Source organism: Branchiostoma lanceolatum, chromosome 9, assembly GCF_035083965.1.
Source record: "Branchiostoma lanceolatum isolate klBraLanc5 chromosome 9, klBraLanc5.hap2, whole genome shotgun sequence".
Classification (NCBI taxonomy): Eukaryota; Metazoa; Chordata; class Leptocardii; order Amphioxiformes; family Branchiostomatidae; genus Branchiostoma; species Branchiostoma lanceolatum.
The window spans coordinates 22,211,099-22,234,769 of record NC_089730.1 but is presented as its reverse complement, the minus strand read 5'-3'; the positions used below and the strand labels follow the sequence as shown (position 1 = coordinate 22,234,769).

Below are 23,671 nucleotides of genomic sequence, written 5' to 3'. Positions count from 1 at the left end.
CAGTACCTGCTGTAGGTGGGATACCTGGGGACACAGGAGCAGCTTAGGGGGAGCCTCAGTAAATGCCGCTGTCCTATAATGTATCCCCCCCCCATAACCGCGATTTAATCATGCTAATCGCCGCTCATTGTATTTCTTTCTTTTCTTTATTTCCTGTCATAAATAAACTCTCTCCATATCATAGTAACATAACTCAGGGCCGCTGTACAGGAAGCTACATTGTTTTTGCCCTGTGTTCTAAATGATCTTGTTCTGCCAGTTCCACCCATCCCTCTTCCATAAGGTGCACACTGTCAGCATGGCCTAGATGTGAGGGTTGCTTGGGGAGGCTGAGTTTGCAGCCCACTGATTGGAAGGACTTCTGGTCCCGGGTTCGCAGCCCACTGATTGGAAGGACTTCTGGTCCCGGGTTCGCAGCCCACTGATGTGGAAGGACGTCTGGTCCCGGGTTCGCAGCCCACTGATTGGAAGGACTTCTGGTCCCGGGTTCGCAGCCCACTGATGTGGAAGGACGTCTGGTCCAGGGTTCGCAGCCCACTGATTGGAAGGACTTCTGGTCCCGGGTTCGCAGCCCACTGATTGGAAGGACGTCTGGTCCAGGGTTCGCAGCCCACTGATTGGAAGGACTTCTGGTCCAGGGTTCGCAGCCCACTGATTGGAAGGACTTCTGGTCCCGGGTTCGCAGCCCGCCCCATTTGTCATCCTGACTGGGTCTGCGGGAGGTTTAATAATTGATACGAGCGACTTGTTCTCGTCTAGACTGTATTAATATTTGATCTGCAGATGACTGTCAGTCTGCAGCCTCGCGTTTCTGTCTGGGCAGAGTAGAGTTCAAATCATCCTCCCAGATTTACCTGCATGTATGTCATGATATTATCAGACGTGAACTTTGTCTGGTTGGTTTAAGTCATGGTGTGCTTATTACTTAATACTTACTCATGACTACAACATAGGTCTGTAAGGTCTCTGTACTTTGTTTAATCAGTTAGGTTTAAAGTTAGTTTCAGCAGAAATACAGAGGCACAACTCTGGTGCACAGAAATACAGTAGCACCCTGAGTCCCCTGGTGCCTATTATGGCCTGCTGGGGTGAGCCTCAGACTAGGAGATTAACCCTTCCTGCCTGGTTCTCATTACCAGAGGTGAACCCGGGGTCAGACACTTCCACTCATTTCTCTATCAGTACAGGATTCCCCACTAAACCTCAGGCAGACCTCCTCACTTAACTCATGGTGTTCATGGAGGAACATACCCAAGCCTGGACCTGCAACTTGTGAACCTGTAGCCTGTGTCAAGGCAGGTGCCTTATATTATAAGCCTGGGCTTGTAACTTGTGAACCTGTAGCCTGTGTCAGGGCAGGTGCCTTATATTATAAGCCTGGGCCTGTAACTTGTGAACCTGTAGCCTGTGTCAGGGCAGGTGCCTTATATTATAAGCCTGGGCTTGTAACTTGTGAACCTGTAGCCTGTGTCAGGTCAGGTGCCTTATAACCCTGAACCTGTAACTGGTGAACTTGTTGCTGTAGACCTTAGACCTTCTAACTTCTGTCAGAGTAGGAAGGCAGGAACATACCCAAGCCTGGACCTGTAGCCTGTAGTGTATGGACCTGTACCTGCTGCTATAAGTGTTGTGAGCCTGTAGTGTATGGACCTGTACCTGCTGCTGTTGAATAGTTTCATCAGTGTTCACACCTGTACTACATTACCTGGTGTGGAGTAGGGGTCAGCCCGGGGTCAGCCATGTTAAGACTTCCCACCAGAAGACAAGCTTGTCTGCTCAGAATCTGCACCAGGGTTTCCCGTTTTTATTGAAGATTCCACCAAATCTTACGAGTCTCGAGACTTCAAGTCAGACCAGTCCTACTTTTGCCATGCCGGTGAGGTTTCTGTTAGAGGAGAGAACCACTAACAAGTGTCCAGCCCAGACCCCCCCCCCCCATGGGAGTTGTTGTTAGTTTCTCAGTTACCACTTAAAGGATTTCCTGTGTCAGTTGAATTCCTCTAACACAAACGCAGCCGACCTCTGACCTCCCCCAGGGTGCGGAGGTCAGGGTTCGTGACAGCTGAGGGCAGACAGCGGAACACTGAGCTTAAAACCTGACAGAAAACTGGCACCAAGGTCACCACACAAGGTCACAAGGACTGCCACTGCAATGTGCGCTTAGGGACAGCTTTCTCTCAAAAATAGACATGTTTTCCAAACAAGTTTCTCTCATGTTTTCCCATTTTCCAGCCTGCTTGTCTGGTTGAGATACTCGATATACTTGATACAGATATGGGGCCTGTCCTAGAGATGGACACATCTTTCCTCTGCAATAAAAAACAGTCTCTACTCAACATGTGAACTATTGGCAGTGATATAGCCAAACTATGACTGGTTTGCTGTTTATTGGTTGTTTATTGGTTTATTGATGGTTAACGACTGGTAAATTGATTTGAACCCTTTTTACAGACTTGGAGCTGAACTGCGGGACTCATTACACTCCATCACAACTGAACTTAAAACTGCTCGGCTAAGCTTAGAATCTTAGAATTCTTGTGAGTGTGAGAACTTGACTGTTGTTTTCCTGTCTGTCTGTGAACGTGTAGCTTCTCCCTGCCCCACTGCCAGCCTGTGTATTTACTCTGCAGTTTAAAACCATGGGGAAATTTCTGCCACAAGTTTATTTATGTTGGAACAGGAGCGATCTGAAGCACAGTTACTAAGGAACAGGGTCAACAAGGACCTCTCGGTAATGCTCTTAGAGGGGAAGGGGTTCTTAGGAAGGGTAGGGTCTTACCCAGCTCTTAGAGTGGAGGGGTAGAGGGGGTTCATAGGAAGGGTGGGATCTTTAGTCTTATTGAGTCATTCTTAAAGGAGGGTGGGTACTTGTGAGAAGGGCAGGTGCCTGAGGAAAGGACAAATTCTTGAGAAATCTTGTCCCTGTAAGTATGGCAGCCTTGGAGTTTGGGGGGCCTTGATTTTGTGAGTTTGAAGAGCCTTGAACTTGGAGAGGTCTGTTGTTACGATTTAAGGAGCCTTGAAGAGGCCTTGTAGTGAGGCATATGTACGTCAATGTGGGTCAGAGGTCAGACTGGCAGTGCGGAGGGACCTTAGCGGAGGTGAGAGGTCACTGGCAGTGTGTGGGGAAATCAGCGGAAGCTGAAGTGCGGGAAAGTGTTGTTATAATGGATGGTTCTGACCCCGTCTGCTGACAGCCACTGGATTTAGCACAGTGGGGATAAAATACACAATGTACACAGGGGGAGGGGGATGTAGAGGAGGGGGTGTACATAAGGGGAGGGGGTGTACACAGGGGGAGGGGGAGTACACAGGGGGAGGGGTGTATAGATGGCCAGGGGAGGGGGTGTACACCGGAGGGGGCATACACAGGGAGGGGGGTATAGAGGGCAGGGGGAGGGGGTGTACATGGGGAGGGGAGTATAGAGGGCTTGGGGAGGGGATGTACACAGGAACAAGGGGAGGAGGTACAATGTCGACTATGTACACATGAAGGAATGAATAAATGATTGCTTTATCGGAAGGTGGTTGCAGCATGCATATGAGGATATTAGACAGTCTCTGGTGCGCTGGTCCAATTGGCAATGCTGAAGGCCCCACAGACCCAGGGAATGTGAGCAATGCCGGGTTACCCCTGTCGGGGCTTCAGTGATTACACTGTTGTTACCAGTGTCGGGACTTCAGTGATTACACCGCAGCGTTCTTACTGTGTTATGGACTGGAGGTGATCACAGAGCTGGCAGGAAGGAGCTGCAGCTCTCAGACTGCACATTACCCTGTCCTCTGTAATCAGCCGTACTTAAGACTGTTCTTAAGGGCTGTAACAGCTCTGGAAACACGCAACCATCCGGGTCTCGCTACTTTTGTTGTGTAAAACTAGTTTTGTTCCTGATGGCATCCCAGTCTCGCTACTTTTGTCCGGTAAAACTAGTAGATGGATTCCCACACGTGCATGTGGAGCACCAATTTTCTTTACTACAGCCGACAAACTCTGACTTGTACAGACCAGCAGATAGACAATAGATGTAACAAAAGTTCTCTTGCAAAGTGTCCTGCAGGCATATTAGGGGAGCTCTAGTGGTTCAATACTAGGGTTAGAAGAAAAGACCTGCATGTAACAATAACTATATAATCCCTGAAGACCCTAGCTGGTATAGCTGACTGAGTTCCCCTGTGGTTCAACATTAGGGTTGGAGTTAGGTGAGATCTAGCTTTAGAAAAAAGACCTCCATGTAACAGTTACAGTAACAGAAACAGTAATTACAGACTCATGAAGACCCTAGTACAAGTTGTTGAGTTGTGGCATCCAGGAATGTGGTATAAGCTGTACAGTTGACAGATAGCTCGTCCCTACACTACTGGAATGCAGGAATTCCACCTGTTGCCACGGCGGTGTCCCTCCAGCCTGACCCAAACATCCATCTCAGCTGGAAACTTACACTCACGACCTGCTGTAGCCTGAAATCTACTGCCAAGTCCAAAGGAAGACCTGCCCTAGCCCTAATCTACTGCCAAGACTTGGCAGTAGTCTAAATGCTCTTAGTTTTAATCTACTCTGAAAGCACGGAGGCCCACCCCAGTACATGTAGAGACAGGACCTGCATGGTTCTGTGTGAGTTACGTTTATAGGAACGTCCACTGAGTTTCCCAGTGCTGATTGTCCCATTGCCTAACCTGAGCTTCAACCTCAGAATGGAACGGCTTAAGGCCTGCTGAAGACAGCTATCTACTGTAAAAACTGTTATAGATACATTCAGTACTAATAAACTTAATTCCCTATCTACTGTAAAAACTGTTATAGATACATTCAGTACTAATAAACTTAATTCCCTATCTACTGTTATTAGTGTAAAGACTGTTATAGATGCATTCAGTACTATTAAAGGCTAAAGTTCCATATCTACTGTAAAGACTGTGAAATGCACTGAGTACTGTAACAGTTATACATGTAGACAGCACATGTTGCAAGCTTGGATCTCACTGGGAAAAACTGTGCTTTGGTTAGCAGGGATCGATGCTGGGAAAGCTGCTTTGGTTAGCAGGGATCGGTGCCGGGAAAGCTGCTTTGGTTAGCAGGGATCGGTGCCGGGAAAGCTGCTTTGGTTAGCAGGGATCGGTGCCGGGAAAGCTGCTTTGGTTAGCAGGGATCGGTGCCGGGAAAGCTGCTTTGGTTAGCAGGGATTGATGCCGGGAAAGCTGCTTTGGTTAGCAGGGATCGGTGCCGGGAAAGCTGCTTTGGTTAGCAGGGATCGGTGCCGGGAAAGCTGCTTTGGTTAGCAGGGATTGATGCCGGGAAAGCTGCTTTGGTTAGCAGGGATCGGTGCCGGGAAAGCTGCTTTGGTTAGCAGGGATCGGTGCCGGGAAAGCTGCTTTGGTTAGCAGGGATTGATGCCGGGAAAGCTGCTTTGGTTAGCAGGGATCGGTGCCGGGAAAGCTGCTTTGGTTAGCAGGGATCGGTGCCGGGAAAGCTGCTTTGGTTAGCAGGGATCGGTGCCGGGAAAGCTGCTTTGGTTAGCAGGGATCGGTGCCGGGAAAGCTGCTTTGGTTAGCAGGGATCGGTGCCGGGAAAGCTGCTTTGGTTAGCAGGGATCGGTGCCGGGAAAGCTGCTTTGGTTAGCAGGGATCGGTGTTTTTAGCAGGGATCCGTGCCGGGAAAGCTGCTTTGGTTCCCTGGGTTTGCCAGGTTAGCGGGTTTGAGATCTGCCTCGTGTTTACTCTAACTTGGATGTTGCTAAACTCTCTGTTTTGGGGCTGCCTGGATGTGTGTGTTTTTAGCCGACTGTTGTAGAGTCTAGAGATAAAGCTTCTATAGACCTGGAGTCCTGTCTGTGACTTTAGGCAGACAGCAAAGACTTTGGGGGAAACCAAGGATATCATTACATATAGGGTCCTTGGAAAAGCCAAGCCTGACTCTATCAGAGCTGTGTTTGTGAGACTCCAGGGATAAACCAACAGTTACCCTCCCTATCAGGATTCAGATCTCTCTGTTTGTGGACACCAGACTAACAGAGATGACAGGATAACAATTAAACTTAATGACCGACAATCAAACAGAATGGGTAAGATAATGACTGACAATTACCCCTAACGATGCATCACTAACAGGCAGAACAAACTGGGTTCAGTAACAGGAGAGAGGCATGGCCTACAAACGGCCTGCTGGTTAAGTCATCGGAGGTGGTAAAATATTTGGCGAGACTCCAGCGAACGACCACACTGGTCAGGAGGCTCAGCAGCAAAAGGGAAACCTTCTGTGTTATTGTCCTGCTGATCTACAAGTCTTCACTTTAGACGGTTATACAGGCTGGAGCGCTGTGAGCGACTGGTGACAGGTAGAGCACAGTAAGGTGGGGAGACCACCCCTGTCTATTGTCTGCACAGCTCTAATCGTTTCTTACAGCCCACCTTCCATTGTCTGCCCAGCTCTGATCACTTCTTAAGTGTTCTCGGTAGGTTTACTCCTGATCAAAGGTGATAAGCAGAGCAAACAACCCCCTTAGACGTTACTCACCAGAAAGCCGAGATTCCTGTCCCCAGTCGGAGATTCCTGCCCCCAGTCGAGTCTACAGTGGCTCCAGGTGGGAGAGTTGTGTGGCTTCCATCCTCTGCGGCGCGTGTTGTTTTAGTGACTGGTGTGAAACAGTTTTCTCCACTGAAGCTCCGCTCACAAATCCAAACCAACCTCAAAGGGCAGGAGACAAATTATCCCCGCCCCGCCCACCTGTCAATCACAGGCAATCCCACGGCAACAGCCAATCAGGGCGTAGCAGGCCTGACCAATCAGGGCAGCCCAGAGGATGGGCTGGCAGGAGGGCCTTTGGGAACAGGGAGGGACTTTGATGTTAGTTTGTGAGCAGAGTGAACAACTCAATCTCTCTGATCTCTGAAATATCTATCTCAGGGTCAGACAACTTTGGTAGGGGAGGTACAAGGCGGTGGAAGGAGAGGGATGGGCTCCGCCCTCCAATACGGTGCCCTTGACACAGTGGATAACAAGCCACTGCCCCTACGGCCTCAAAAAGGCTATGGGACTACCTTTACCTTTAACTGTACGTAACCAATGCACCAGGCTGTTACCTATAGCTGTGTATCCCTTCCTCTGACTGATGGTCCCCTGGTGAGCTGACAGACTTGTGGTCAGGTAGCCTGGAATCCAAAGCTATTATAGGACAGAGAGGGGAGTCAGGAGCTTAGTTTGGATTCCAGGCTATGCAGCAGGTACAGGTACATGTATGTGTATGGTGTAAAGTAAGACAGCAGGTGTCGGATGTCATCCTCCTGCTGAGACAAAGAGAAACCCGGAATTCCTTTCCTTTGAGAAACTTCCTGCCGGAGTTCCTTAAGTTCTGTGTCAGACAGGTTAGCCGGCTCAGAACAGCAGGCGAGAGCAGTGAATGCCAGACAAGCCGGCCTAGGGGGGGGCAGGCTACATGTTGTTGTAGTTCTCTGGTTCATTGTGGTAAATTGTTTGTGTGGTAACCTGCTTGTACTTAGCTAGTATGTTCAGGGAGAAAAATTGTTTTAGATGTTAAGGCCACACAATTTGATTTGTTCAACAAATTGTTGGTCCACAGATTTTTAAAAATGATGGAAAACAACATGAAATCAGAGCCTGGGGACCAGGTTTATGCCTTGGTGCACTCAGTTTTATATTCAAGCTTTCTTCCCTGCCCTAAGCTTTTATGATGTCTGCTTGCTACGTTTTGATCTAAAGATATCCGAGGACCAAGGAAATAGATTGGTGTGGCCTACATGTATAACATAAACATTGTGGTCTGTGTTCTGCACAGTGGGATAAAACAGCCCCTGAAATGTTTGTTTTGGGTTGGACAGACCTTAAAGATTGTGCTGAGCTAAGGAAGGAATCTTGCGTTGCTCTCCTGTGGGTTAAGTTGGGAGACAAAACAGAGGCTAGAGGAGCATCTTAACCTTGGACTTGGAATCTCCTGGGTTGGTGGTGGGGCAGCAAACAGAGTAGGTTAGGAATAGGAAACAAGCAGCCTATAAACTCTACTCTCTAACTCTACTCTAGAGCCTGGGGCGGTTCAGCCTGGGGCGGTTCAGCCCGGGGCGGTTCAGCCCGGGGCGGTTCAGCCCGGGGCGGTTCAGCCCGGGGCGGTTCAGCCCGGGGCGGTTCATCAGTGCACGTTTGTCTTTAGACGTAACTTTGTCCACACTTAGTCAGTTTCTTTGTTCTCTGATTTAATGATATTGTGCTGAACTGGAAGACCAACATGAAAAGGGAGTTGGAATTAAGGAACAGTCAAGTTCGTTGCAGCCCTCTGATCCTGCTGGTATGAATGCGACATGCATCTGTTTTGCTCATGTTCGAATCTGTGTGAAAAGTGTGGCCTATAAACTAATTGTAAGGTAAACATTGCATAGAAAAAGCAGAACTTTACATACAAGTACATGTTACAGGAAGTGCGTTGTGTGAACATTTGTTATTTAGTGAGAACATCCCAGACGGGCTGAAGCCCTGGGAACTACAGAAGCCTTAGCGGACATATCAGAACAGCGAGGAGCTTAACCAGCGTGCTTTAGCTAAAGTGGGGTGCTCAGTCTCTGTTAGCACATGCCAATAAACCTCACAACTATTCATTACCGGCTGCCTGGAGTGCTAACGACCCTAACACTAACGACCCAAGCACTGACGACCCAGCCACTAATGACTGAAACACTAACACCCGAACAGTAGGCAGGTTGGCAGCCAGACTGGCTCAAAGTGTAAACTTTCATTCACACAAAGGTTTAAACCTCCTTGCACAAAGTGGACTACCCAACACTAAAGTGGCCCTTTTCTGGGAAAAATTCTCTTAAATAATCAAAGAAAGAAAAGTCTAGTCTACCTCAATGTAACTTTACAGAAATGTTGATGTCAGCAATAGCCAAATCAAGGTCCGGACTGAAACCGAGAACTTTGAACCTGTAAGCTGTGAACACCAAGTTCTCAGACTGTGTCGGGATGTCTGTGGTTTAGGGAGGGGATGAGAAGCAGCCGTACACATCTCTTGTCTTGAGGAAGTGTTTGAGGAGGGTGACTAAGGAAGTGTTTGAGGAGAGTGACTAACACTAGGCAGGGCGGGGGGGAGGGGGGGGGGTGGAGGAAACAGCTGTTTCTGTGCCTTCACTGCGACTGAAATCCTTTTGAACTGCGAAAAGTTCCACAGGAAACCTCAGACCCTCTGGCAATGTTTTTGTTACAGTTACTGGTCCAAGAGAAGTTAAACATACTGTAATGTTGTGAATTGCTGGCCAATTTGCATTACTGCATATAGATAAAGTGGAAGTTTGTTATCGATTCCCTGACCAAAAGAGTTAACATTAAAAAACAGTATGTTACATTTATTACCATCCCCCCTCCCCACCCCAGCATGTTCCCATCACTATCAGCTGACCGGGACAGGCGGAAACGGGGGAGGGGGGGCGACCTCGTTACATCTGACCTTCACCTGCCAGGAGAGTTGGGGTCATAGGTCATCTAGCCCTCCTCAATAATGGGCTGACCCATCACTATGCCATTAGCAACTGTTCCTAGTTTGGAAATTCATAAGTTTCCATCCAAACTACAAAGTGTATATCTACCGGCTGGCCAAGCCGTCCTCTGTCTGTCATCGTGCTGAAGCACATCAAGCCGCGATCTTCTCATGAAATATAAACTTACATGGAACCAAGTCTGCTGGCATTTTGATGACATAACAGAGCGTTGTAGGTGGCCTGTGCACGGACTGAATATGAAATATGAACCCCAAATGTTAGACTTGTAGCAAACATGTGAGGTGTCATCTTCCACTGGCTGGGGCTCAGCAGACTCAGGTTGGACCCCATGTTCCGTATCTTCTTACCTCCACCCAGAAGGTCATGTTTCTGATAGTGTTTGTATGTTTTGGGTTGAACAGCAGAACTGATTGAAGCTGTGGATCCAATGTATTGACATGACATTTGGCATGTGGTTAGGTCTTGTCCTGTCGAAGGAATGATATGATTAGGGCCCTCTTGCGGCTTTCCTAGGTACCGCAGCAGAACATCCAGTTTTGATATCTCATGTTCTGTACAAGCTATGGCCATGATGTTTGGGTGGCGGATAGCCCTGTAGTTCTTGTTCTGCACTTGTAACTTGCAGTTTGGGTTTCTGATTAGTGTCTATTTTTGTCTATAGTTCTTGTCCTGCACTTGTACTTGTAACTTGCAGTTTGACCTTGAAGCAGAACTTACCACGACCTCCTAAGACATGATGTAGCGGCGAAGGGTGCAGGTCATGTGACCAGACAGATTGCCCAGCTGATTTACGGCCCCAGCGGCCAAGCAATGATGTCATCAGCCCCGATTGTTGCTGTTGGCAGCCGGCGGGGCCAATATGTCCCCGTCGGCATGGCAACCAATATGCCAGGGGTTGGGAGGGCGGCCGGGTTGGAAATGCAATCAGGGAGGCGGCTTCCGGCTGGGATGGAGGGGTCTGCACCGGCACAGTTGGGATAGAGGGAGGGAGGGAGGGGGGCTGTACTGGCATGCAGGGAGGTCTGCACTTGGCACAGTTGGGATACAGGGGAGGGGGGCTGTACTGGCATGTAGGGGGGGGTTCTGCACTTGGCACAGTTGTGACTGAGGGAGGGGTTGTACAAGTTATACATACATGTACCTCCCCACACTGGCTGGCTGGGTAACCTGAATCATTGACCTTGAACTTGTGGCTTTCTGCACAGTTTGGGGTGTGGGTTTTATTAAAGGTGGCTTTCTGCACAGTTTGGGGCGTGGGTTTTATTTTAGGTGGCTTTACATGTACATATATGCACCACACCATCACCTGCAGGGGGTCGCAGCCCAGGTGAACGCTGCTTCAGGCCGGGCTGTGAGGCTTGTGGTGATGGATTCTGTCCGACAGGGTTTGGGGCTAGTCTCTACCAGACTAACCGCGCCGGCTATAGAGAGAACATTTGCCGGGGGACTTTGGCCATGGAGGATAACATTTCCATCCACAGGGTTGCAATATTGGACCCTCTCTCCATAGCCAACCCCCTTCATACAGTTGACTCTCTTTGGCAAATTTCTACTATTTTCCCAGCGACCCGCAGAGGCTGGTAGAGTCTAGTTTGGGGTGATGTGCATGTTAGTCTGTACTAGTAACAGGTTACTCATCTATTACTCGTCTATTAAACACCTCGGCTGGAGGCTGAACTGCCCCCATTGTTACTGAGACACATGAAATGTGGAGCACGTGATGCACAATGACATGCTGCTGCCCAGCATGGGAGAATGTCCATGTGTGAGTTATGAGTCTGGCAGGACTACTGGTGGGACCAGGGGAAACAACATGCATCACTCTTACAGGTGAAATGTCGGCTGTCAACTTGGACTTGTCATGCCTCAAATAAAAACTGTTCGATACATTTTTGTCCATGTAATTGTGCATGGGGAGGGCCAGTAATTATATATTTATAAGGTCCTGTCTGGCCCCAAAGGTCTGCTGTCATGCAGCTTTTAGTCTGAACTGGAGTTATGCAACATTCGGACCTGAATGTCTTCTCAGATTAAGGCATGATGTAAAACATACCAGAGGTTGCTGGTGCCTGTATGTACCTCCAGCTGGAAGTTTGTTACTGTAAATGCAGAAATGTTTGCGGGGATTTAGTGTCACGGCAGGGAGAAAATGGAGTGTTCGCAGTGGGTTTTAGTTGGCGTTTGAAACAATAGTAGTGCTACAGTCACACAATGGAACGGCTTTTCGCGGTGGTTTTAAGTTCACGGTGAAAACCGCAAACATAAAACCACCGCTAACATTTCTGCATTAAATTACTGTAGTTGAACCAGTCCAGCGCACCACGAATGGCTTTCCATTGATAAAGTCTTGAAGTCTGCTGTTACGTGGTATGTAATGTTTGGCTTGGCCAGTTGGGCCCAGGGTTTCTGCAAGTAGATAGTCTTGGGCTTGTGGCCAGTTGGGCCCAGGGTTTCTGCCAGTAAATAGTCTTGGGCCGGTGGCCAGTTGGGCCCAGGGTTTGGGCCGGTGGCCAGTTGGGCCCAGGGTTTGGGCCGGTGGCCAGTTGGGCCCAGGGTTTGGGCCATGGCCAGTTGGGCCCAGGGTTTGGGCCGGTGGCCAGTTGGGCCCAGGGTTTGGGCCGGTGGCCAGTTGGGCCCAGGGTTTGGGCCTGTGGCCAGTTGGGCCCAGGGTTTGGGCCTGTGGCCAGTTGGGCCCAGGGTTTGGGCCGGTGGCCAGTTGGGCCCAGGGTTTGGGCCTGTGGCCAGTTGGGCCCAGGGTTTGGGCCGGTGGCCAGTTGGGCCCAGGGTTTGGGCCATGGCCAGTTGGGCCCAGGGTTTGGGCCGGTGGCCAGTTGGGCCCAGGGTTTGGGCCTGTGGCCAGTTGGGCCCAGGGTTTGGGCCGGTGGCCAGTTGGGCCCAGGGTTTGGGCCGGTGGCCAGTTGGGCCCAGGGTTTGGGCCGGTGGCCAGTTGGGCCCAGGGTTTGGGCCGGTGGCCAGTTGGGCCGGTGGCCAGTTGGGCCCAGGGTTTGGGCCGGTGGCCAGTTGGGCCCAGGGTTTGGGCCGATGGCCAGTTGGGCCGGTGGCCAGTTGGGCCCAGGGTTTGGGCCGATGGCCAGTTGGGCCCAGGGTTTGGGCCGATGGCCAGTTGGGCCCAGGGTTTGGGCCGGTGGCCAGTTGGGCCCAGGGTTTGGGCCGGTGGCCTGAGTTGGGCCCAGGGTTTGGGCCGGTGGCCAGTTGGGCCCAGGGTTTGGGCCGGTGGCCAGTTGGGCCCAGGCCGGTTTCCGCTGTTACATGTCAGACTCTGCCCCGAGTGCTGCCACAACAGAAGCCCTGCTGGGTTACAGCGTGCAGAATTCCCCGGGTAATGTTGGTGATGACAAAACCAGCGCACTTGGCAGTGGACTTGGCACTCAGGACCTGGTAGCTGGTGGGGGGGGGGGGGGGTGTTAGTTCTACTGACAGAAAACAACCAGCCTGGCCCAGCAGCCAGCATCTGAACTGTCACCAGGCCTGACAAGGCAACTTGTCCTATCTTAAATATCCAACATGCGCTAAGGTCACAACAATTTCGGAGAGCTAAATTGAAATTAAGTTTAATTAAAACAGTCTGAGGGCTGTACCTTGGTCCTCAAAATTCCAGGGAGTGAATAGATGAAGTACGTTTCCCTGCCAGTCCTTTGTTTTTGTCTTGACTGCTTGCTAAATTTTGATTGAAAATGTCTGAGAACGGAGGAAATGACTTGGTTTAAACTGATCAGTTTTAGACAGCAGCGAGTTCTACAGGACCAGAGGGAGGAAAGTCAGTGTGTACTACATGTGTATTGTCATGTGTTAAGTTACCTTTCTGTTTCCTTGTATTAACCTTACTGAATTCAGCAGAAAGCATTGTTGGAACCCCCCATACAGACCCCTACAATAGGTAGGAAAGTCGTGTATAATGTCATGACTGTGTAGGTTACCTTTCCTTGTGTATCCTTGCCTACTGTACGCAGCACTGTGCTGCAGGAGGAAGGTGTGCCTGGGTAATGTCTAGTGATGTGCCGTCAGGCCCTTTACTTTGCACACTTGCCAAGCTTAAGCTATAGGCTGTAATCCAGGTGTTTTATAGAACCAGAGTGCATGCATGGTTGGGCCAACGTGATTTATTTGAAACTGTTGCACATGCAGTCTACTCTGCTGCTGACTGTTTAAGATACAATAATTGTAATATGTGCAAATCAAAGCCAACTGCACTTATAATGCCTAGGAGGAGCTCTCATGATCAGATAGAACATTGTTGTTTAACAAAATGTCAACATGCTTCTCTTCTGGGAGGCCCAAATCTAATCATGACGAGGTCTCATCAGACCTACGTACCCACATACCAACTATCATTGAAGACAATCCACCCAGGCCTTCCTCAGTTATGCCGTTCATCCAAACACATACAAACACACCACTACCAAAAACATAACCTTCTTGGTGAAGGTATCGTATCATGATAACCTCATTCCTGATAACCACCTGTTGCCAGTAACATGATTGACCTAAGCTATCAGAGCCGCACATGTAGGCAACGCTGTCCTGTGTGTTTTATATGGTAGTAGAACATGTACACTGGGCATGTCAGTTGTCACAGGTTAACAGAAGACCAGCTGTGCTCCTTTACCAGGTCCTGTCAGTGTTCTACAAGTGGCATCTGTCCTGGCCTGTCACTCCTCTAGCTGTCATGCATTCATGGTGATGCTGTGGGGCCTGTAGACTAGTGAAGGCACATGGGTCCCTATGTTACTGTACATAATTATGACTACATTACATGTGCTCTGAGGACCATAATTGTATATATCCTGACCACAGTTCTTGCCCCAGCCCATGGCCAGTGAGTGACTTCTGTCGGTTACATTCATCATAAGTCTGTGAGAGCTGTCCTTATGTTTGCCTCATACACCTGATGTCACACGTGCTGGCCTTATATCCCGACCACACTCCCTGTCTCAGCCCAGCGAGTGATGGATGGATGTCTGGTACAGTGAACAGATATCCGGCCCTGTGTTTTGGGCCAGGTCCGGTACAGGCTCACACCTGAGCTGTATCCCCAGTATGCCAGCTATGCAGACTGAGAGTGGAGCATGGCTGAGGTGTTTGTGTATAGGAGAGTCCTGCCATATTGAAGCCTGGTTCGTGTTGAACACCCCTGACCAGGACAGATCAGGACATGTGTTCCTGTGTTGGTGCCTGCAGTTCCGGTACAGGCTCACACCTGAGCTGTATCCCCAGTATGCCAGCTATGCAGACTGAGAGTGGAGCATGGCTGAGGTGTTTGTGTATAGGAGAGTCCTGCCATATTGAAGCCTGGTTCGTGTTGAACACCCCTGACCAGGACAGATCAGGACATGTGTTCCTGTGTTGGTGCCTGCAGTTCCGGTACAGGCTCACACCTGAGTTGCTATCCCCAGTATGCCAGCTATGCAGACTGAGAGTGGAGCATGGCTGAGGTGTTTGTGTATAGGAGAGTCCTGCCATATTGAAGCCTGGTTCGTGTTGAACACCCCTGACCAGGACAGATCAGGACATGTGTTCCTGTGTTGGTGCCTGCAGTTCCGGTACAGGCTCACACCTGAGTTGCTATCCCCAGTATGCCAGCTATGCAGACTGAGAGTGGAGCATAGCTTTGGTGTTTGTGTATAGAGGAATGGTGAAGCCTGGCTGGGCTGTTTGTGTATACATGTACATGTACATTTAGATGAATCCTACCATGATATTGAAGCCTGGCTTCTAGCAGTAATGCAGTTTCGATGACGGACGTGGGAGTAAAACTGAGGCGGCCGCTTTGAGGGTAGCAAACCCGCTGACCTGTGAACCATGACCCCATCAACACGACCCCCCATGTACAACACATGTTACATGATGTGTACACTATCATCGATGAAGGTTGGACATCCAGGTAATAAGATACGCAAGGTTACAGTTACTCAAGGGACTGGATAGGTTTTGGAAACGGTCTGACGTTTCAGGCAGCATCCACTGCCTTTCGTTAGGGACACTGAGTAAGATCTGTAGATCTGTAGAAGTTGGCTTTTAACCACCAACTATGACTGGACACGCAAACTGTGTCTCCTCACACAAACAACATGGACCTGAACTAATGGGGACGGTACCCGCCGACCTGTGAACCATGACCCCGCCAACACGACCCCCCATACAGCACATACTGCAAATGTGACTGTGCTATAAGCCTTGGCTGTAGGGGCTGTGGGTAATGGGTCATATTATCCACTATAGGGAACTCTCTCCTTTCACCAGCTTTACCTCCCCAACCAGAGTCAGGTACCCATTTTTACACCTGGGTGGAGTGAGGAACCCTGTGTTAAGTGCCTTTCTTAAGGGCACAAGGTCAGTGACTTGACAGGATTCAAACCCAGGACCTCTGGGTTTGAGGCCAAACACCCTGCCGTTACGCCAACATGACCCCACCAATAGAAGACTACCTCAGTGTCCAGACTTCAAAGCTATAGACTGGTGGACCGTGAAGCCATCCTCACAGCCTCCAACACTCCAGCTGTACTTCTGCCGGCTCAGATGTGCCTGAACTGCTGTGTGTAAACTTGAGGAACTGTGGACAGGAAAACCACCAACAGGACCTCCCATACATTCGTCAGCACTACCCATCCCATATGTACATGAACCGATATCTGTACTACCCATCCCATTTGCACAGTACGTTTATCTGCACTACCCATCTTATATTATACATGTATGTACCTGAACCGATATCTGTACTACCGGTACCCATCCCATGTGTTCCATCCATACAGCTGCAGTACCCATCTTATATGTACCAGTCCTGAACTGATATCTGACTATGTTATGAACCTGCAGGGTAGAATGATTATCCTTACAGTCGCAGGGTTGTAAAGCTACATGTCATATTTCCCCACTCGACTCAGGCGAAAATTAGTATGTACTAGTGGTTCCATGTTTAAGGAGAGTCACACCTCGAGTGTGTCAAAGAACCCACCACACTTATTGATAGGGGCAGGGGTCCCTCCCTGTGTGAGTCAGAATTAAGCCTAATACAGTGTGGTCTCTGGGTTGACATCTTGAAAAGGTGATAGTCACCTGTCATGTCACTCCTTCCACAAATGTGGTACATCAGTAGATTCCTGAGTACAGAGAGTACCCAGGGTGTGGTGCTATGTCGGACCTGGGGACCAGGGACCTGCTGACAGACAAACTTCTGCTGTTCTAACCGGAGAGTTGTGTTTATTTTTCTGTCAAGAAAATTGAGAAAACCTCATGTTTGATGGTTTCTGTGACAGGCGCATTTATTTATGGTTGTGGTGAATGTACCGACTGAAGGGAAGAGTCTGTTATACAGCCATGCATCAGGCCGCGTCGTGGTGGGGTTTGGTCCAGAACCCGGAGGTCCTGGGTTCGAATCCTGGGTCCCCTGACTTGTCCTGTTGATGTTGTGCCCTTGGGAAAGGCACTTAACACAAATTTCCTCACTTCATTCAGGTGAAAATGAGTACCTAGCTTCGGTTAGGGACGTCCCTCGGATAGAATGTTAAATGGAGGTTGCATGTTTGAGGAGGGCCACAACTCGAGCACGAAAAAGAATCCACCACACTTATATTGAAAAGAGTATATAGCCATAGGGGTCCTTCCTGGTGTGAGTGGACCAATGGAATCTGACAGAATATGCAGCTTGTACTCTCCTGTACAAACCGGGTGTCTTACCCCACAAGGCGGTATTATACATTTTATACCAGGCATTTACAAGGACAAAATAAGGCCTGTTTACATGTATATGAGAGACCACCACTACATCACTGTCTGAGTTAGAAGCAGTCAACGGAAGAGTTCAGTGATTAGAACTTTATATACAGCACGTTTATCAACAATGATAATGCTGAAACTTGGAAGGTCTGGTTGTAAATGGAATGAGGTGCATTCCAGCAGTATTTCAAGGGGGATGGCTAATATCCAGAGATTAACCAGAAGTCGGAAAAGTTTGACAGACCTGATGATCCTGCACTATCCAATATCCTTGCAGTCCCCAAAATGGTCCGAATCAGTTTCTGACAGTTACAGCTACTTTCTTAAATTGTTGATGGTCAGACAAGGCAGGGTCAGCACGGGACACAGTCACACGGTTTTGTTGTGGTTCTTCATGCAGTTTGGTGCTGTTTCCACCCTGTTGGTTCCAGACCTCTACCTCAAAGTTTTGGCCCTTTTAACTGGAGATACCAACTGTCCTCAGGGAGAGGTTTTAGCTTTTGTGTTGTTGCTGGTCGTATACGGCAGGGTGAGCGCAGGTCTGAGGGTGTGTCCGTTCTTCCTGTGTGCCGTCGTGTTGGCAACATTTATATATAGGGTGTTTGGCCCGGAACCCAGAGGTCTCGGGTTCAAATCCTGACATGTCAACGATGTTGTGCCCTTAGTAACGGCTTTCCTCACTCCACCCAAGTGTAAAAATGGGTCCCTGACTTTGGTTGGAGACTGGGCCTGAGGAAAGCTGTGGGCCTTCCATTACCTTGACCTTTTACCACGGTTCTTCCCACAATCTGGTGTTGATTTTTTCCTAGTGTGGATAGACTTCATCCTTCAATGGAGAGATGTTAACCTCCAACCCCAGGTTTTAACCCTTTTAACCCGAGCTGCCTGCCGCCCAGCGAGCAGACACACTACAGATGCCAGCATGGCTGGACTGTGGGGCACGTGTACATGGGAGATGTTAACCCTCAGGCTCCCAACCCCAGGTTTTAACCCTTTTAACCCGAGCTGCCTGCCGCCTAGCGAGCAGACACACTGTAGCTGCCAGCATGGCTGGACTGTGGGGCACGTGTACATGGGAGATGTTAACCCTCAGGCTCCCAACCCCAGGTTTTAACCCTTTTAACCCGAGCTGCCTGGCCGCCCAGCGAGCACACACACTGCAGCTGCCAGCATGGCACACACATTTGTTTGTTTGTTTGTTGTTTACAGGGATGTACCTGACGGACCTAAGACACTCATGTTTATTGTTTGTTGTTTACAGGGATGTACCTGACGGACCTAAGACACTCATGTTTATTGTTTGTTGTTTACAGGGATGTACCTGACGGACCTGACCTACATCAACGCGGCGCACCCCCACTCCGGCGGGCTCGAGAGCGAGCAGAGGAGAACCAAGATGAACAACATCTGCCGCTCCATCTCCGAGTACCAGCAGTCCAGCTACGGTACGTTACCATGGTTACCTCCTCCCTATCCCTCCATCTCCGAGTACCAGCAGTCCAGCTACGGTACGTTACCATGGTTACCTCCTCCCTATCCCTCCATCTCCGAGTACCAGCAGTCCAGCTACGGTACGTAACTATGGTTACCTCCTCCCTAACCCTCCATCTCCGAGTACCAGCAGTCCAGCTACGGTACATAACCATGGTTACCTCCTCCCTAACCCTCCATCTCCGAGTACCAGCAGTCCAGCTATGGTACGTTACCATGGTTACCTCCTCCCTAGCCCTCCATCTCCGAGTACAGTACGTTTCCATGGTTACCTCCTCCCTAAACCCACCATCTCCAGCTACAATACGTTTCCATGGTTACCTCCTCCCTAACCCATCCTCTCCAGCTACAATACGTTTCCATGGTTACCTCCTCCCTAACCCAGATTAATGATTGATTGATTGATTGATTGATTATCCCTCCCCAGACCACCTGCCGGTGCTGGGTCATGTGCAGAACTACCTGCGCTCCGTGCACTACATCGAGGAGCTCGAGAAGTTTGTGGAGGACGACAACTACAAGTAAGCAGCTTTCACTTTTTACTTTCTCAAGACAACTACAAGTAAGCAACTTTCACTTTTTACTTTCTCTAGACAACTACAAGTAAGCAGCTTTCACTTTTTACTTTCTCTAGACAACTACAAGTAAGCAGCTTTCACTTTTTACTTTCTCTAGACAGCTACAAGTAAGGTCAACTCCCACTTTCGCTTTTTTTCATGAATGTTTTGAGACTCTGCCACAGCCCAGTGATGTTTTGATCCAGACACCAAGCAGAAATATCCGGCTCTGATCCACAACTCAAGCCCAGCCCTCATGAGTCCATGACTACATGTACCAACTCAAGCCCTGCCCTCATGAGTCCATGACTACATGTTCCAGCTCAAGCCCTGCCCTCATGAGTCCATGACTACATGTTCCAGCTCAAGCCCTGCCCTCATGAGTCCATGACTACATGTTCCAGCTCAAGCCCTGCCCTCATGAGTCCATGACTACATGTTCCAGCTCAAGCCCTGCCCTCATAAGTCCATGACTACATGTTCCAGCTCAAGCCCTGCCCTCATAAGTCCATGACTACATGTACCAACTCAAGCCCTGCCCTCATGAGTCCATGACTACATGTTCTAGCTCAAGCCCTGCCCTCATGAGTCCATGACTACATGTTCCAGCTCAAGCCCTGCCCTCATAAGTCCATGACTACATGTTCCAGCTCAAGCCCTGCCCTCATAAGTCCATGACTACATGTACCAACTCAAGCCCTGCCCTCATGAGTCCATGACTACATGTTCCAGCTCAAGCCCTGCCCTCATAAGTCCATGACTACATGTACCAACTCAAGCCCTGCCCTCATGAGTCCATGACTACATGTTCCAGCTCAAGCCCTGCCCTCATGAGTCCATGACTACATGTTCCAGCTCAAGCCCTGCCCTCATAAGTCCATGACTACATGTACCAACTCAAGCCCTGCCCTCATAAGTCCATGACTACATGTTCCAGCTCAAGCCCTGCCCTCATGAGTCCATGACTACATGTACCAACTCAAGCCCTGCCCTCATGAGTCCATGACTACATGTTCCAGCTCAAGCCCTGCCCTCATAAGTCCATGACTACATGTACCAACTCAAGCCCTGCCCTCATAAGTCCATGACTACATGTTCCAGCTCAAGCCCTGCCCTCATGAGTCCATGACTACATGTTCCAGCTCAAGCCCTGCCCTCATGAGTGTACGTACTAGATCTACAGGATTTCAGCCCAGACATCATTTCCTACTGCAGCAAAGCTGTGACCTGTCAGTTTTCGCAGATGGCAGGAAATTTTAGGTACCAAGTTGAATTCATTTGATGTACTTCATAGGAGGAAATCCATGCACAATACCTCTCAGAATTTTTAAAGTGAGACAAAGTGAGAAATCTACCTCAGTCTGCGCAGTTGAAATTTTTTTAGCAGAAAGAAAATTCAACATGCTCTTCAATAAGTTCCTAAGATTCAGTACCAAGAACCTCCCCCCCCCCACCTTGACTATAAATTCTGAAGTGCTGAGCTCAGACTTGCCCGTGGTGTCTCTCCACTCCTGTCATGTTAATGGCAGAATAATAAATACTGAGTAAATCGAGCTGAGATGTTACAGACCCAACCAAACCACAATACGACCTCTGCAGGGTCCTTCTATAACTCAAGGTCGTTCATGCTAAATACCAGTCAAGGTTGAGCCATGCCCTGATGCAAAATTCTGCTTTTTTGGGACAATCTTATATTTTTGGAACTGAACTTAGGAAAACCTCGCTGGAAAAGAACAGTCTGAATGTCTGATCGGAAATTGACGATTACTTCAGAATCTGTGAAAGAATAGAAGCGGTGACCTTGCCTCCCAAGGTCATGTTCCATAGAAGGGTCTGAGCCCACCAGCAGCTGTTAGCACAGCCTGGGCCTTTGTCAGGCCTGGAAACGCCCGGAAATTGTTGTTTTTTGTGCCGTCATGTGGTGATTATAGTTAAAGCATCCATATCGGCAGGTTTAACCAACAAAAGTGTCTGGATGTAGGTGGAAATCGTAGGGATTTGTACAACAGGCAGGTTGATCTGAGGAGTTTACAGAACAAACAAAAATGAACATCCTCTCATAAAACCTGTGGGGTTTGTAGAACACACAGCCATTTCTCCAGGGTTAGCCAACAAAAGTGTCTGGGTGTAGGTGGAAATCGTCTGGATTTGTCCAACAAACAGAACATTAACTTAACTCTTAAGACAAAAAATGTCCCCATGAAACCAGTGGGGTTTGTAGAACTGCCAGGTTTAGGCAATAAGAGTCCATGGGTGAAGGTGGAAATCGGTGGGATTTGTACAACAAGCCGCAGGAATCTGAGGGGTTTACAGACTCTGAACAAACTCTCCCAGTCAGAATGGAAACCATCGCCTCTGCTTGGTAAAGCCGGCGGGATTTGTAGAATTCACAGCTGACACCCTCTGCGCTGATATAAGCCATGGGATTTACACAACGAGCGCTGCCAAAACTCCGGGATTTGTTAAACTAACCTGGCCAGCTCCCGACCTGCCTTATGAGCTCAAGGGTGTAAGTTTGTGCTGAAAGTGATATGATTAATATTAGTTGAAGTCATGTGATAACACCAACCTCCTGTAAGGCACCTTGATACCTGATATGGGTTGTGTTATATTACCTGCATTTCTGCGTTACGTTGTGGATTTTTATTAATATTGGTTGTAGGGAACAGGATATTAGGTCTGGGCCAAAGGTAGCTGTTAAAAGGAGAATGACTTTCATTTATGACAAGGAGGCTACTTAAGACACAGACTCTTCACACTGGGTACCCTTCTTAAACACAGAATCATCTTAAGCACAAAACTTCATTTCTTTAACACGGAACCATCTTAAGCATGCACAGATGCTTCTTTCGAACCTGGGCTTTTCTTACACAAAACCAATAAGCATGGATCTTTCTTAAAGCCTAAATGGGCTCTTCATGAATACAGACACATCTTAAGCTGCACATTGATGATGCTTCTTTTGGACCTTGGCTCTTTTTAAACACAGAACCATCTTAAGCACAGACACTTCATTAAGCATGGGGCTCTTCTCAGTTTCTTAATAAGCACAGATGCTTCTCTCGGACCTTGGCTCTTCTTAAACACAGAACCATAAGACCCCCCTCACTAGAGACACCTTTAAACACAGAACCATAAGACCCCCCCCCCCTCACTAGAGACACCCTGCCTGCCAGTGTCTCCCGAGGACTGTTATCAGCTGTCTCCTGAAGGCTGGGCCCAACAGAAGACTGTTTACTGGAAAGTCTGACAGGTTTAAGACGTCTCCATTAAGACTTGAACTTGCTTATCTTGAAAGAAACTTGAGATGCTAAATACTCAAGGATATAGCCTTTATCTTAAAGAAAGGTTTACACGTCAAGTCTTTCCAGGTATCACCTTCATCCTAAAGAAAAGTCTTTCTAAACAAAGCCAACGACTGATCCGAGGAGTATGGCTGGACTGAGGGGGGGGGGGGGGGGGGGGGGGGAGCTCACATCAGAACACGTAAATATACAAGGAGACCACCTCCTTCAGATGCAAGTTTCCTCATGCAAGGAAGACTGCACGCTCCTTAGAAGAGCTTGGCAGCAATTCTTTTGAGCTCAAAATTAATATTCTCTAGAATTGCTTAGAAGGGTATTCTTTAAAAAAAAACTCTTTCTGCGCAGAAAGACATCACTCTTTCAACATGCCTGGGGAAAATGTGGGAAGTTGGGAGGAGCTCTAAGGAATGCCAAAGCCATGATGATGTATATTGAGTTTCATATCTTACAACAAAATGTAACACTTGTGTGGGATTTCAAGCTAGACAATACAACATAACCAACATGCCTTGCCTAATGGGTAAAGTTACCAAAGACCTAAACCTGATCCGAACATAGGTCCTCGGATTTACAAAACATGTTCTTGATATTAACTTCACATAGCTCACCTGTAGTGGAAGGTGCTGCCCAGGTGAGTTATCGCACCTGTGGCATGCAGGTGTTGTCCAGGTGTTTGTGAACAGTTGTAAGCTGTCTGTGTGTGTAAGACCTCAGACCTGTGTGGCTGTAAGCTGTCTGTGTGTGTAAGACCTAAGACCTGTGTGGCTGTGAGCAGCAGTAAGGGATCCCTGCTCCCTGCGCTCTGATGTGTTTTTCCCCAAGCACGGGCCTTTGTCTGGCCACAGCTTACATTACCGCATGCTGGGGCGCCTTTTGTTGGTGCGGCGGTGGGGAAACACCAGCCACAAAACAGGCCAGGAGGCCAGAATAGCAGAAAACACCTGTACACCAGACCACACCTGTACAGTACACCTGTACAGTTTACTTAGATGTACAATGTACAGGTAACACTGGCGGTGGGGAAACACCAGCCACAAAACAGGCCTGGAGGCCAGAATAGCAGAAAACACCTGTACACCAGAC

The 23,671-nt window shown here is 48.8% G+C and overlaps 1 protein-coding gene across 3 annotated transcripts in view; it reads left to right on the top strand.

The window, feature by feature from the left end:
* Positions 1-23,671, top strand: part of LOC136441647 (ras-specific guanine nucleotide-releasing factor RalGPS2-like) — a 68,869-nt gene that overhangs the window by 22,753 nt on the left and 22,445 nt on the right. For all 3 annotated transcript variants that reach the window (XM_066438063.1, XM_066438062.1, XM_066438064.1), the window contains exons 9-10: positions 18,549-18,680; positions 19,154-19,247. In XM_066438063.1, coding sequence (XP_066294160.1) covers positions 18,549-18,680; positions 19,154-19,247 — 226 coding nt within the window. The remainder of the gene's footprint in view (positions 1-18,548; positions 18,681-19,153; positions 19,248-23,671) is intronic.